The sequence below is a fragment of the Nycticebus coucang genome, chromosome 22 (genome assembly GCF_027406575.1).
Source record: "Nycticebus coucang isolate mNycCou1 chromosome 22, mNycCou1.pri, whole genome shotgun sequence".
Classification (NCBI taxonomy): Eukaryota; Metazoa; Chordata; class Mammalia; order Primates; family Lorisidae; genus Nycticebus; species Nycticebus coucang.
This window is the reverse complement of record NC_069801.1, coordinates 14,062,111-14,076,467: the sequence shown is the minus strand read 5'-3', so window position 1 is coordinate 14,076,467 and position 14,357 is coordinate 14,062,111. Positions and strand designations below refer to the sequence as shown.

General features: G+C 39.8%; 1 protein-coding gene across 5 annotated transcripts in view; it reads left to right on the top strand.

Annotated features, from left to right (window-relative positions):
- The window catches only part of UBR4 (ubiquitin protein ligase E3 component n-recognin 4), a 140,282-nt gene that overhangs the window by 34,204 nt on the left and 91,721 nt on the right, over positions 1-14,357 (top strand). For all 5 annotated transcript variants that reach the window (XM_053576398.1, XM_053576401.1, XM_053576399.1 and 2 more), the window contains exons 18-28: positions 3,222-3,391; positions 4,662-4,944; positions 5,650-5,785; positions 7,394-7,473; positions 7,940-8,068; positions 8,764-8,946; positions 9,094-9,216; positions 9,306-9,535; positions 10,989-11,110; positions 12,078-12,175; positions 13,276-13,433. In XM_053576398.1, coding sequence (XP_053432373.1) covers positions 3,222-3,391; positions 4,662-4,944; positions 5,650-5,785; positions 7,394-7,473; positions 7,940-8,068; positions 8,764-8,946; positions 9,094-9,216; positions 9,306-9,535; positions 10,989-11,110; positions 12,078-12,175; positions 13,276-13,433 — 1,712 coding nt within the window. The remainder of the gene's footprint in view (positions 1-3,221; positions 3,392-4,661; positions 4,945-5,649; positions 5,786-7,393; positions 7,474-7,939; positions 8,069-8,763; positions 8,947-9,093; positions 9,217-9,305; positions 9,536-10,988; positions 11,111-12,077; positions 12,176-13,275; positions 13,434-14,357) is intronic.

Here is a 14,357-nt window from a genome sequence, read left to right as displayed (position 1 = left end):
TTTCATAAGTAATAGCATATAGTAGGAGCAAAGAATATCACTGAGGTAATCAAAGGTGAAACATAGTTCCTATTGTCTGAGAATAGAGTTTGGTAGGTACATTTTGGTACCTGCCAAAGAGTTTGGTAGCTAATTTAACAGAATCTGTTCAGTGTCGAGTAGAGTGGAGGTTGGAAGAAGAAAGAGAATGCTTTTTGTGTGATTGGCAGGGCTGAGGGGAATGGGAAGGTGGGGACTTCAGAGAGGCTGTGGCATGTGTGTAAGGTTAGGATGCCACTAGGGAGCGAAAGGCAACAGCAAAGAAGGTACGGTGCTTAAGATGCTGCATGTGGAGGGCGCAAAGAATGGTTCACTTTGGTTGAGAGAGATAGCCACATTGTTTGGGACAAAATACTACAGAATCTTAAAAATCCATATGAAAGAGTTGAAAAAACAGAAAGCCACTTGGCTGTGTTTTTATGGTGGTAAAATGGGCCTTGGAGAAAATGGAGGTCCAGAGCATCAGTAGCTATTAAGTGAACTAGGACATGACAAGTGTGTAAAGTAGTGCCTAGCTCCAAATCACAGTGAGATAGTACTTCACACTTATTAGGATGGCAGTTATCAAAAAAATGGAAATGTTGATGAGGACAAGGAGAAAGTAGAAGCCTTATGCATTGCTTGTGGGATTGTGAAATGGATGTAGTAGCTGTGGAAAATGGTATGGCAATTTCACTAAAGTTACGCATAGAATGACCATGTGGTGGTATATATCCACAGTCCCAGCTCAGAAGACTGAGGTGAGAAGAGCCCAGGAATTTGGGGCTGTGGTGCACTGTGATTGTGCCTGTGAAGGGCCATTGCACTCCAGCTCAGGCAACATAGGGAGACCCTATCTCAAACGAAAAAGAAAAAGAAAAAGAATTAATTACCATATAATCCAGTAATTATATACTCCCCCCCAAAATGAAAACTGGCACTTGAACAAATACGTATCTGTATGCCCATGTTCGTAAGGGTGAAGTTTAATGGCTACAATATTTCAATTCGGAAAGATAAACGCTTTGGAGATGGACGGTGGTAAATGTTGCATAATAATATGTATATACTTAATGGCACAGAACTATATATGTAAAATGGAAAATTTTGTGTTAATGATATTGAACTCCCCACCAAATAGTGCTTGGCATATGGTACTAGTACCTACTACATGTTAGCTGCTATCCTTTTACTTTTATTATTATTTAATATTATTTTTATTGCATTATCTAGGTTCATTCATTCATGAAATGTTCACTAAGCACCTACTATGTGCCATGTACTTTTGTAAGTGCTGAAAAAATAAAAATAACATGAATTAGCATGGGATCATGAAAAAAGAGGGAGTTATGGTGTAAATAAAGGCCATATTGCAGAGATCTTGGGAGGTTATTTGAATGGGTTGAAAGGCATGGAAAGGAAGGAATCTTAGATACTGCCTGGGTTTCAAGACATGAGACTAGAAGGATGCTGTTTTCATTAATAGAAACAGGGATGTCATGAAGGGGAGTTAGTTTAGAGGTAGGATAGCTCCTGAGTTTCATTTTAAAAATGAAGTTTCTATCAGTTTCTAGAAAAGGCTTAGAAATGTTGAGTCTGAAATTTAGGAGCTTAAAGATTGATTGATAATATTGCTTTGGGAATTAGTCAGCAAGGGGCAGTTATTGAAGTAATGAGAAACGATGAGCTGGATGGATAGGAAGGGAGCTGAAGGCTGAGGCTAACCCCTGGAGTCTACCAGCAGTGAGGAGAGGTGGAGGGGGGCGTGGCTGCACAGGGCTTTGCTGCTATTGCCATGTACCGTGCCATTGTACCTACTGTGGTGCAGTCTCACTTCTTAGAAAGGTAGTCACCTTACTTAGAGCTGGTAAGGGTTGGTGTGGGAGTGGAAAACCAAGTTCCTGTTGGATTAGCTCATTTCTTATGGGTCTGAGGCTCATGAAGGTGACCTAGGATGAAGACAAACAAAAGACCCCACTTAAAAATGTATTGTAGAAATAACATTATAAGGAATATATGTACCCATTAGAATTGTGCTATAGTTAATACAGTTCAGGTTAGGTTTATCTCTTTTGCATGATTTCACTGGAGCCAGGAATTTTGAGGTGTTGTGTATGGATGTGTTGACCATATAGTTGAGAACATGGACTTTAAAGATAATCCTGGCTTCACCACTTAGTGACCTTGTGGCTTTGGCTGTATTCTTCACCTTGCTTCATCAGTGACATGGAGCACCAAGCTCTCACCTCCCGTCACTGCCCTGCACATTCATTGTGATGACCACTCTGTGTGTGTGTGTGTGTGTGTGTGTGGGTGGGTCTGTGTCTCTGTGTGTGTGTCTCTGTGTGTGTGTCTGTGTGTCTGTGTGTGTGTGTGTAGCGCTTAGCTACTATGGTACTGTCCAGTGCATGTGCACTGCTCTTGAGGTTGGCAGCATTTTGAGTAACATTCATTTCCAAGGAATGGGGTCCTTGAGGATGTATTATAGGAATATAATTTAATTTGGCAGATTTAGAAATTTGTCCTACATCCTGCAGTAACCACAGTTTGTGTCTTCTGGAGCCAAATGAGAAAGCAGGCATTTGTCTGGTTTTCTACTGGCATCCTGCTCAGTTCGTGTGTGTGTGTTTGAGAAGATAAGTTGCAGCTTAGATAACTGAGCTGAAAATGAATCTCATTTGAAAGGCATGTTACAACTGCAGGCAAGAACCTTGATTGTTTCTAGGGACCTTGACATCTTACAGGCACGATTTCTCTACCAATACTGTTAATACAAGTTGTTGGATCTATAAGTTGTTTGATCTTTCCTTTTGGGTGTTATTTTAATTACATAACTGGTTATGAAAGAGAAAATGTTAGCTATTTCAGTTGTAATAGCTTGGCTCCTTTTCTTCAAAAGGACCAACTTTTCTTGTCCATTTAAAAAATTATCCCAATTCTGCTATCAGTGCTTTTCTCCTTTGTTAAGGATGCCATCTCTGACTTTAGTTTTAATGGGGTTGCATCAGTAAGTTTACATTTACATTTTTCTGTTTGTCGAAGTAAATGATCTTTTTCAAAACTACTTCTAAATTTGAATCTCATATTCTTCTATCTTTAAAGTACTCTGTCTAGTATTAAAAACACAAACAGCGAGCGTGAGTAACCTATTGGCCTTATCCTTGTTTTTATCCTAATGGTTTCTTGTATGTCTGTCTCGTCAGAACACACTGTTGCAGCAGCTGGGAGTCGCTCCTTTTTCTGAGGGCCCTTGGCCCCTGTACATTCACCCTCAAAGCCTCTCTGTGCTTTCACGCCTTCTGCTTATCTGGCAGCACAAAGCTGGCGCTCAAGGTGATCCTGATGTCCCTGAATGTCTTAAAGTTTGGGACAGGTAAGATACCTCCAAGAGAAGACCTGTAGAGAGGTTATTCCCCTTTTAAATTTGACTTCTTTGTAGTTACGATGTGCTTTGAGAAGTTACTATGATGACAGTGTTTAAAGTGGGGAGGGTAGAAGAGTGGTAGGGAGTTGGAGGAAGTATGCTGCTGAAAAAACAAATATGCAAACTATGGCCTGCAAACAGTCTTCCTGTTGCACATGGGAGATTTGGTTATAATTATTTGCTAGAATCTGAATCCTGAACATAACCAATTTTATCTTGACCTGGTTTTTTGAAAGATGGGAAAAGATGGGACAGAGAAGCCAATTCTGTCCTTCGTTGTTTTGCTTTCAACATGAAAGCACTTAGAGTGACTTGTGGTCTTTTTTGGACAAATTTTAGAGAATTTTTTTCCTTGGGGGAAGCTCAGATTAATCACCTAAATCCTCTTCAGATGGACCTGTATTTGCCATTTTTGTTTACATGGTTAGAAGTCTTCAAAGCAGTTTGTTTTCCTAAAAGGCTTTGCTTTCTATTCCCCATTCTAGGATCAAATAACTAATGCTGGATTTGAGAAATCATAAACCTCCTTGAATGGCAAAGACCCACTATGTATTTCCTGGTGGAATCTTGCAAAAAGGCTGGGAGGGTATGTGGGGGAGGGGGATGCACTGAGGGAAACCCTTATTAAAACACAAATCTCTTTCCTAATAGCCAAAGGCAGTGGAAACAGTTGGCTACATTCATTCCTCGTTCGCATAAAAGCTCTACTGACAAGTTCTCTGAATAGTATTTCTTTTTTTATTGCCTCATAGTCAATCTTTTGAGTTATTTTTGACTGTATCATGTAACGATTTTAACCTGTAGTATAAACTCTCAAAACTAGGATTAAATTATAGAATTCAAGTTTAGAGAAACGTAATTGAATTGGCTTTTACCTGCCCAGGTTTATTAATTAAATAGCAACAATAACAGCACTTCCCAAGGGAGCTCGTAGTTCATTCCGTTGTCACGAATGGCAAGGTGGGCACTAATCCTACTGGGGACACAGTTGAGAGAACCGAAGGGTTCTTAGAAATTTCTTTTGTGGCTGAGTCTGACCTTTTTTGTAGCCAAAATTTAGTTTTTATCTTTTCTTTACTATGTAGCTTTTTTCCTTCCTTAATTTATTATCTTAATGCCTGGGTTTAAAAAGTTGTAACTCTTCCAGTGCTTGACTTTGTAACTCTTGAGGGATGTCTGACTTTTCCCACAGAGTGTATTCTTTTTGTCTCTATGCTAGGTTTTTGTCTACAATGAAGCAGAATGCCTTGCAAGGGGTGGTGCCCAATGAGACAGAAGATTTGAACATCGAACACCTGCAACTGCTTCTTCTCATCTTTCACAACTTCACTGAGAAAGGCCGGCGGGCCATATTGACCCTTTTTGTCCAGATCATGCAGGAGTTGAGTGTCAGCATGGACGCTCAGATGCGCTTTGTGCCCCTCATCCTGGCTCGCCTACTTCTCATCTTTGATTATCTGCTTCATCAGTACTCCAAAGCCCCTATGTATCTGTTTGAACAGGTACAGAGCAGCATATTCTTTTTTCTTTATGGTTATTGAGAACTTTATTCTTCTTAGGAGTTACAATCCAAAGCCAAAATGACCTGCTCTCTTTAGATTTCAGTTGTTTGTTGTGGTAGATTCATGGGTAGAATTAAGAGAACCACTGGGACTTGCGTGCGTGCACTTGTACTTTATGTTTAGCCAGAAATGAAAAGTGTAGATAACTTGATTTGGTGCATTTGTTAAAATTGGCTCGTAGGCTCTGTTCACAGGAGTTATTCCTTGCATTACCCTGCTCTACCTGGGTCTGAGAGACAATGAGGTATGTGGAGGATAGCAAGGACACTGAAGGCTGGGGCTAAACCCTCAGGAGTGCTGACATTTAAAGAGGGCTGGAGCCTTGGCTGTCAGTTTGTGTTTGTTAGTGGTTCAATGGTGGTCAAGCTGTAAATTGTATAGATTGGTAAATGCCTTTATGGAAGGATCCAGACTGAGGATAAGAGGGTCAGTTAAGTGTTACTATGTTCAGTGTTGCATAAAGTGTTTCACTGAGCACTATTCCCTTTGTGCTCCATCAAAAAATGTTTTCCAAAAACAAGTTACAGAATTTGGTTTGAGTTGCCCAGCCTTGGGTATACCAGGCCATTGTTATAGATGTATCTGAGTGAAAAGCTGAATAGTGACTGTATATCTTTCTTAATTTGAGTTTTTTTGTTTTAAAAGGTGCAGCATAATCTATTAAGTCCTCCTTTTGGATGGGCAAGTGGATCCCAGGACAGCAGTGGCCGCCGGGGGACCACCCCTCTCTATCATGGGTTCAAAGAAGTAGAAGAAAACTGGTCTAAGCATTTCTCATCAGGTCAGAAGGAAGATTATCCCTAAGAAACTGACATACTGATTCTCTTTCTCCCTTTTTTTTTTTGAGACAAGAGTCTTACTCTGTTGCCCAGGCTAGCATGCTGTAGCCTAGCTTATAGTAACCTCAAACTCCCAGCTTCAAGTTATCCTCCTGCTTCAGACTCCCATATAGTTGGGACTATAGGTGCTCATCATAATGCTTGGCTAAATTTTTCTGGTTTTATTTTTATTTTATTATTATTTGTTTAAATCAGAGATGAGGTCTCACTCTTGCTCAGGCTGGTCTTGAACTCCTGAGTTCAGGGGATCCACCTGCCTCGGCCTCCCAGTATGCTAGATTACAGGTGTGAGCCACTGTGCCCAGCAGACATACTGATTCTCATTGGGAAGGTTGAATTGGATGCTGGGAGATTCTGAGAGGATCTTCGGTCATTTCATTTAGTCTGCTCCCTATGGGTGGCAAATTATCTATGATTCAAAACATTTTTAGAAATATACTCCCACATATCCGGCACTTATTTGTTTTTTTAAATTGAGACACAAGAATTAGAAATCCTTATTATCTAGTCTAGGGTGCAGTATGCAGATTCTTGCCACTCTGAGTGATTAAATTTAATTTTTCTCATTTTTTCTTAGGGATATGGTTCTATCCCACAAGTTAAATTTCCTTGTGGGTCTTGGTAGTATACTGTTCAGAGATAATTCTCTCATACGTTAATTGTCAGTTTTGCTGTTGTTGCAGTTGTCATTATTGTTTTAACTGGCCCAGGCCGAGTTCCAACTCACCAGCCTCAGTGTATGTGGCTGGTGCTCTCTCTACCCACTGAGCTATGGGCGCCGCCCAATTGTCAGCTCTTTTGATGAGGTATTTCTTGTGTGTGTGTGTTTTTTTTTTTTTTTTCCTGAGACAGAGTCTCACTGTGCTGCCCTCGGTAGAGTGCCATGGTGTCATAGCTCACAGCAACCTCAAACTTGACCTTAAGCGATTCTCTTGCCTCAGCCTCCCAAGTAGCTGGGATTACAGGCACCCACCACATCACCCGGCTATCTTGTGTTCATTTTTAATGTGTGCTTGCACATTACTATTTAAGAATTAGATAGTTATGTAACATCTAATTATTAGATGTTAAGCGTATTTTGTGGAAACTTTCATGAAGCCTTAGTATGAGTTTGCTATCATCTTGTTATTAGTCCCTTTGATATTGGGGAAATAGCATTTGCGTTTAATGTATGGTAAGTCTAATGATAAAATTGGTTGATTAATTTGATTGTAAAATGCCTTATTTAACTTCTAGAGCAATGCCTCTCAACTAAGGTGATTTTGCACCCTCCCCCTCTGGGACATTTAGCAATTTCTAGAAACATTTGTGGTTGTCATACAACTCTGGAATGCTACTGGTATTTAGTGGGTAGCAGCCAGGATAGCTATTAAATTTCTTATAGTGTACAGGATAACATCTCACAGAAAAGAATTATCTGGGCCCAAATGTCAGTTATTACTAAGGTTGAGAAACCTCGTTCTAATGTATTTTCTTAGCTTTTACATTTTATATCTGTTAGACTGAGTTGAGAATGAGACCATTCTTGTAATAAGTACATTACTTTTCAGATGCTGTACCACAACCCAGATTCTACTGTGTCCTGTCCCCAGAAGCCTCAGAGGATGATTTGAACCGACTTGATTCGGTGGTATGAGGAATTTTAAAACCCCATTTACTTGCAGGTCAAGATGGTCTCCATCAAAGTCAGCCTGTCGGGGGAAAAGGGAATGACTTACTTTTTGTAATAAGGGAACGTGGTCTCTGTTAGGATTTGAACTTATTCTAAAAGGAAAATGTTATTTTGAGATTTCTTTGCTGGGCTGCACTTCTGCTACAGAAGTTGCCCTTTCTGGTGGTTGGCACCTCTGACCTGTTATTTCTGAAGTCTCTCTTTGTTGGCATTTGTCACATGCAAATATTTTAATGGACAAAAAAGTTGCCTCATAGTAACTTATAAATCAAGTGAGGTCTCCGAATGGGAATTTGTTGTGAGGAGAGTTAACAAGTATAATTAGATGGCATATTTTGTCAATCATGAGGTTAAGCGATAATGCATGGGCAATAGGAAAAAATATTTCAAAAAGTCAACGATTGTCTGTTTTTCTTGATGTTAGGCGTGTGATGTTCTTTTCTCCAAGCTTGTCAAGTATGATGAGCTTTATACGGCATTGACAGCCCTGCTTGCTGCTGGATCCCAGCTTGACACAGTTAGGAGGAAGGAAAACAAGAACATAACGGCCCTGGTAAGCACAGGGAAGCCTAAGACTTTGGGCTATATTTGATAATTTCTCCCAGATATTCCCTTCTGAGATCTAATCATTGTATTATTATCCTGTTTGCAAACTGATTGATCCTTTGGTATTTCTGGGTGGTTTGAGTGGTTATGTTTACCTTTGAGGTAATGTTGTCATTTTTGCATAGTTTTGGTTCTCATTGAGAGAAATGTGACTTTGAGAGTTACTGGCTCTCTTGAGTGCTGTACATACCTCCTCTGAATGCTGGTTCATGCATGATATTGAACGCCTCACACTTAAGATTTTTCTGTGGTCTTATGAATGTGTCTCTGTACTTCTAGAAGCCATAATAGCTATTCCATGCCATAGAAAGGGCTGGCTGATTGTGGGCCCACTAAACAGAATGTCTCTCATCGCTTTTGGCTAATTAGTAAATTATTGAGGAGCCAAAGTTGTTTTAGGACAGCCATTTTGACCTGTGAAATGTGCAGAATATTGAACGACTTATCTGTATATATGTTTTATGATGTTCTGCCTTATTATTGGCTTTGTTCTTTAGAAAGGTCTGGAGAGCAGACTCAAGGGCCAAAACTCAGTTGAAAATTGAGACTTTACTTTAAAAAGTTGTATTTGGGGCAGTTCTTATTGGTGGGGAGATCTCGAGGTAAAACCAAGTTCTATTTCCGTGTTTTTTCTTCTTCTAGGAGGCCTGTGCTCTTCAATATTACTTCTTGATTCTGTGGAGGATCCTGGGGATTTTACCACCATCAAAAACTTACATGAACCAGCTGGCCATGAACTCACCTGAGATGAGTGAATGTGACATCTTACACACTCTACGATGGTCTTCTCGCCTCCGGATCAGCTCCTATGTCAACTGGATAAAGGTACCACAGTGGAACACAGAGTTTGCCGCTAAGAATATTCAAAGCCAATGTAATGAGTTCTGTCCTTACAGGAAATTTAAAGATAGCAAAAGTTTTGAACTCTGTCTGTATTAGTCTCCTAAAAAACTTCTTTTGCTGTCCATATAGGATCACCTTATCAAACAGGGAATGAAGGCTGAACATGCTGGCTCTCTCATAGAACTGGCATCCACCAAGTGTAGCTCAGTGAAATATGATGTTGAGATTGTAGAGGAATACTTTGCTCGACAGGTATGTTAGTGTTGGAACCATGACCACAGAGCTTACTTCCCACTGTAGCCTTTTGTCACAACTAATTAATGTCTTGGATGTTTTTAAAGATCTCATCCTTCTGTAGTATTGACTGCACCACCATCTTGCAACTCCACGAAATCCCTAGTCTGCAGTCCATCTACACCCTTGATGCTGCTATCTCGAAGGTCCAGGTCTCTTTGGATGAGCATTTTTCTAAGATGGCTGCCGAGACTGATCCTCATAAGTCATCAGAGATCACCAAGAACCTGCTCCCAGCCACGCTACAACTCATTGACACTTATGCATCATGCACTAGGTATGATGCTCCACCTGCCCAGAGATGTCCAAGCGCTATTCACTTTGTGCAGATCCCCCATGACACAGAATTTTACATTTTTCGTTTGCATCAGCTTAAGTTTTTCTCCTCTCGGTACAATGTTTTCTTCTTTAGTATGAAGGGGTGCTTGAGGAAGGAATTTTCAAGAGGTGCAGGAGGAGTCAGGAAGTTTTATTTCTGTAATTCTTTAAGTATTTTTAGCATTTTACTTGAAGGGTACAAAGAAAGACAATGCAATCTATCTAAATACTGTCATTTCTTTATTAACTGAGTTGAAATTCTTTAAATGTTTTTTGCATTTCATGATAAGTAGCTAGAGAAAAAAATTCTGAATGAGTTAGAAATTATTTTCAAATTCAGCTCTTTCTGAAATAGGCATTGCAGGTTGCATGCCCTGTAGACTTTGGTCTATATGACGTTTAAGTATTTTATAACTTAGTAACTGAGAGATAATTCACAAGTGGAGATTTCTCATTTTTCTTAAATTGGAAAAACTGGCAAAACTGGGCCCGACTTCCCATGACAGTGATGGACAGGGCTAAGAGGTAGCTTCCCCTTGTGGCAGCTTTCACATGCCCTCTTAAACTTACTTATCTGGTCCCTGTAGGAACTCCTGTTTAGCTCCTGTTTTATGAGGCTTTTATGCTGCAAGGGGCCTGGAACTTTGTAAAACTTAACTAATACCTTACACTAGAGAAAGGGCTATTTCTTGAGGCAAATCTTGGAACAAATATGAGTGATAAATAACTAATATGAATGTCTGCTATATGCCAGGTACTTTTCCTTGGTGCTAAGGTTATGGAAGCAGCCAAAGCAGACCAAGTCATTGCCCCCAGGGAGTTTGTAGGTTCTAATCTGGCCTATTAAGCCAGGGCTTTCCAAACTGAACTGTTAATAGACGTTCTCAGGCAATTAAGGTGAGAAATGTTGGGTAAATTAAATCTTTTTTTTTTTTTTGAGACAGAGTCTCACTTTTTTACTTTTTCCGCCCTCAGTAGAGTGCTGTGGCGTTGTAGCTCATAGCAACTTCAAACTCTTTGGCTCAAGTGATCCTCTTGCCTTAGTTTTTCATTTTTAGTAGAGACGGAGTCTCATTCTTGCTCAGGCTGGTCTCGAACTCCTTAGCTAAATATATAGTACTTCGCAGAGCCTTTGCTGTATACATGCTAATCTTCTGAGGTGGGGGAAGGGAGATAGATGAAATATTTACTGTTTCCCAAACTTGTCATGGAATTGTGTTTTAGGAACAGTTTCAGAGGATGGGCTATTCTTTGGGAAATAGTTACCCATTGAAATTCTTATGAGACCAGGAAGGGGCAAGCACTGTCAATTATATTTAATAGATTAGGAAACTGGTGTAGGGTTAGTTTCTCTTTAGTGATGGGATTAGATTCCCATGGCTTTACCTATCCCCCCGCTTTTCTTTTCTCAGAGCCTATTTGCTACAGAACTTTAATGAAGAGGGAACAACTGATAAACCTTCCAAGGAGAAACTGCAAGGCTTTGCTGCTGTTTTGGCTATTGGCTCTAGTAGGTGCAAGGCAAACACTCTGGGTGAGTGAATGGACACGCTCTTGAATAATACTAATTACTACTAGTACTTGTACCTCCCTCCCTCTCTACCTGTCTATTGGCGTTTACCATTTATTAAAGCCTTTCTGTATGTCAAGCGTATACATAGGTTTGTTTGTTTTGAACTTCATAATAACCCTATGAAGTGTTACTGTGATTCCCTTTTTACTCATTAGGGAACTGAGGTGTAGGGAAGTTATTTGTTCAAAATCCTACGGATTACAAGAGATGGAGTTGGGATCTAAACCAGGATTACTTGGTTCTAAATAAAGCGTTAGGCTGTTTTGTCTTTAGCACTGATCTGTGTTCTTTAGAAAGACTAGCAAGCTGCTACTTTGTGCTTGGAAAAATACCTTTCTGAGGTTAGGAATGATCCGAGGTGAGGAAATTTAGTACAGAAAACCAAAAGCCTTGAGTAGGATTGGAGTTAAGTGCAATAGTTACTTTTAAAATTTATAGCCATTTGTATTTTCCTTAATTTTGCACTTTAAATACTCATTTACTGTTCAGATAGTCTCACTTAGTACTACCTCATTGAATGCTGTTCTTAATGTGCATTGTGATCCTTGCCCTCAAGATCTGTCTTATGGAGAAAAAAGATCAAAGTAATACCTATTCATAGAAGGGGAGCGGATGTTTAATGGTGATTTAGCCTGACTTGCAATGACACAACCTCACTTTGCATCTTATTTTCAGTTGTCTTCTTTACTCGCAAGATTAGAAAGTGAATATGATGGGAAATGAAAACCTTACAATTGAGATTGTTAGCTATTAAGCAATTAGCTGGTTCTTGGACATAGTACTGCTATTGAAATATCCATCTAAGCTATTTTAATAATTATTTTGACAGCTTCGGCTGTAGTGTTTCTTTATGCATTTGGGCCTGGCTTTTAAAATTCTCTCTTGTTCCTTTCTTGGGCTGATTCCTTGTCCTTTCTGTTGCCTCCAGGTCCAACACTGGTTCAGAATTTGCCATCATCGGTGCAGGCTGTTTGTGAGTCCTGGAACAACATCAATACCAATGAGTTTCCCAACATTGGATCCTGGGTGAGTCTCTGGAGTAGAAATGCTGAGCACTAGCCCTTCTGTATTCTGTTCTTAAGCCAAAAGAATTAGGCTTAAACATGCTACCAAGAGGTCTTCGTATACCCCAGTAGCATTGCTATGGCTGAATTGGTAATCAGTGCATTTAATTACCTACGTGGTTCTCATGTGGTCTTTTTTTTTTTTTTTTTTAAAGTTTGTATTATTAGAGGACAGACCACTTTATTTCTGTGAGTTTTAGTTTCTTCACCTATTAAATATTGGGATGTGATGATTAAAAGTGTTAAATGCAAAGGCCAGCGTGGTGGCTCATGCCTATAATCCTAACACTCTGTGAGACCATGGCAGAAAGATCTCTTGAGCAAGCCTGAGACTTCTGTCTCTAAAAATGACCAGGTGTTCTGGCGGGCACCTGTAGTCCCAGTTAGTGGGAAAGCCGAGGCAAAAAGGATCACTTGAGCCCAAGAGTTTGAGGTTATTGTGAGCTATGATGCCATGGCACTCTACCAAGGGGGACAAAATGAGACTCTGTCTCAAAAAAATAAATAAATAAAAAGTATTAAATGTAAAGTGCCTAGCACATTCTCTGGCACATGAATTCTCAGTGCGTGTTTACTCTGTGTATGCTTTACTCAAACTACCTCTATTAACAGATTCATCTGTTACTAAAAATTCCTTTGGAAAAGCTAACTACTATAATCTTGTTATAATCTTGTTATCCCTGCTTTATAGTCATGACCTCAGTACACCACCCTGAACTAGAGTACAAGGGTAATTGTGATCTTTGTAATGGAGACTAGGTGCATTGTAAAATCCAGAGCCTTCTCAGCCATTACAGATAAACAGTGGTTTTACTGTTAAATATATTATATTCTAATCATTTGTATTGGATATTTTTAATGTGTAACTATTAACTTTGTGCTAACCAAAGTTTCTTGATTGCTTCCTTGCCCCCACTCCACTTTCCCTCACATGATAAATAACAATGTATACTGATTAGAGGCCATTGGGATCTCAGTTCATGTCATTTTTTTTTTTTCCATGTGAGAATTTTGTTCAGGGAAGATGATCTATCCATTCACATCTGATTTGTTTCCTTTCAGCGCAATGCCTTTGCCAATGACACCATCCCTTCAGAGAGCTATATCAGTGCTGTGCAGGCTGCCCACTTGGGGACTCTTTGTGGCCAAAGTCTGCCTCTGGCTGCTTCCCTGAAGCACACCCTCCTCTCGTTGGTCAGGCTGACTGGAGATCTTATTGTGTGAGTACCCATCCTGAACCCAAGGGCTGTGTTCTATTGGAGCTACTGAGGGACAATGAGAATTTTTGTAACTATGCTTTTTTTGTATGCTTCATTAGCAAATAGAACCTGTTGCTTTAGAGTAAAGTACAAGCACTTCCCTAGAATAATTTATTTGTCTTTTTTTTTTTTTTGCAGTTTTTGGCCAGGGCTGGGTTTGAACCCACCACCTCCACCATATGGGGCTGGCGCCCTACTCCTTTGCGCCATAGGTGCCACCCAGAATAATTCTTTTTTCAAAGACAGTGTCTTATTCTGTCACATGGGTAGCGGCATAATCTTAGTTCATTGTAACTTCAAAATTATGGGCTCAAGTGACTCTCCCACATCAGCTTCTGAGTAGTTGGGACTGTAGGTGCTTGTCACCACACTTGGGTAATTTTTAAATTTTTTTTTGGAGATGCTGTCTGGCTCTGTTGCCCAGGTTTATCTCTAATTCCTGGCCTTGAATGATCTTCCTGCCTTGGCCTTCCAGCTAGCTGAGACTACAGGTGTGAGCCACTGCCCCCAGCTTAGAATGATTTTTAACTCTGATACAAAGGGCATGAGAGTACCTACTTCAAAAAAACATGCTGGCTTTAAATCATACTGTGACTTGAAGGTACTTTGAGTTTAAATATTAAAGTGGTAATGACAGATTATTTGGTAATGCTTCTTCAGAATCATGTGGGAATTAGACTCTGCCATTGTAGGGAGTAGGGCAGAGCAGGGGAGAGACTATTTTGTCTTCCTGTACATAGGTCATAAGATAAAGTCATACATTGCCTTAAAAGTGATCCAGATTCTGGGTAATTATTCTAGAAAGCTTATCTGGGATACATTGCTTGCTTAGGTTTCAGTTAATTTTCTTTTTTGGAAATGGTTTTTGTTTCTGATATAATAATG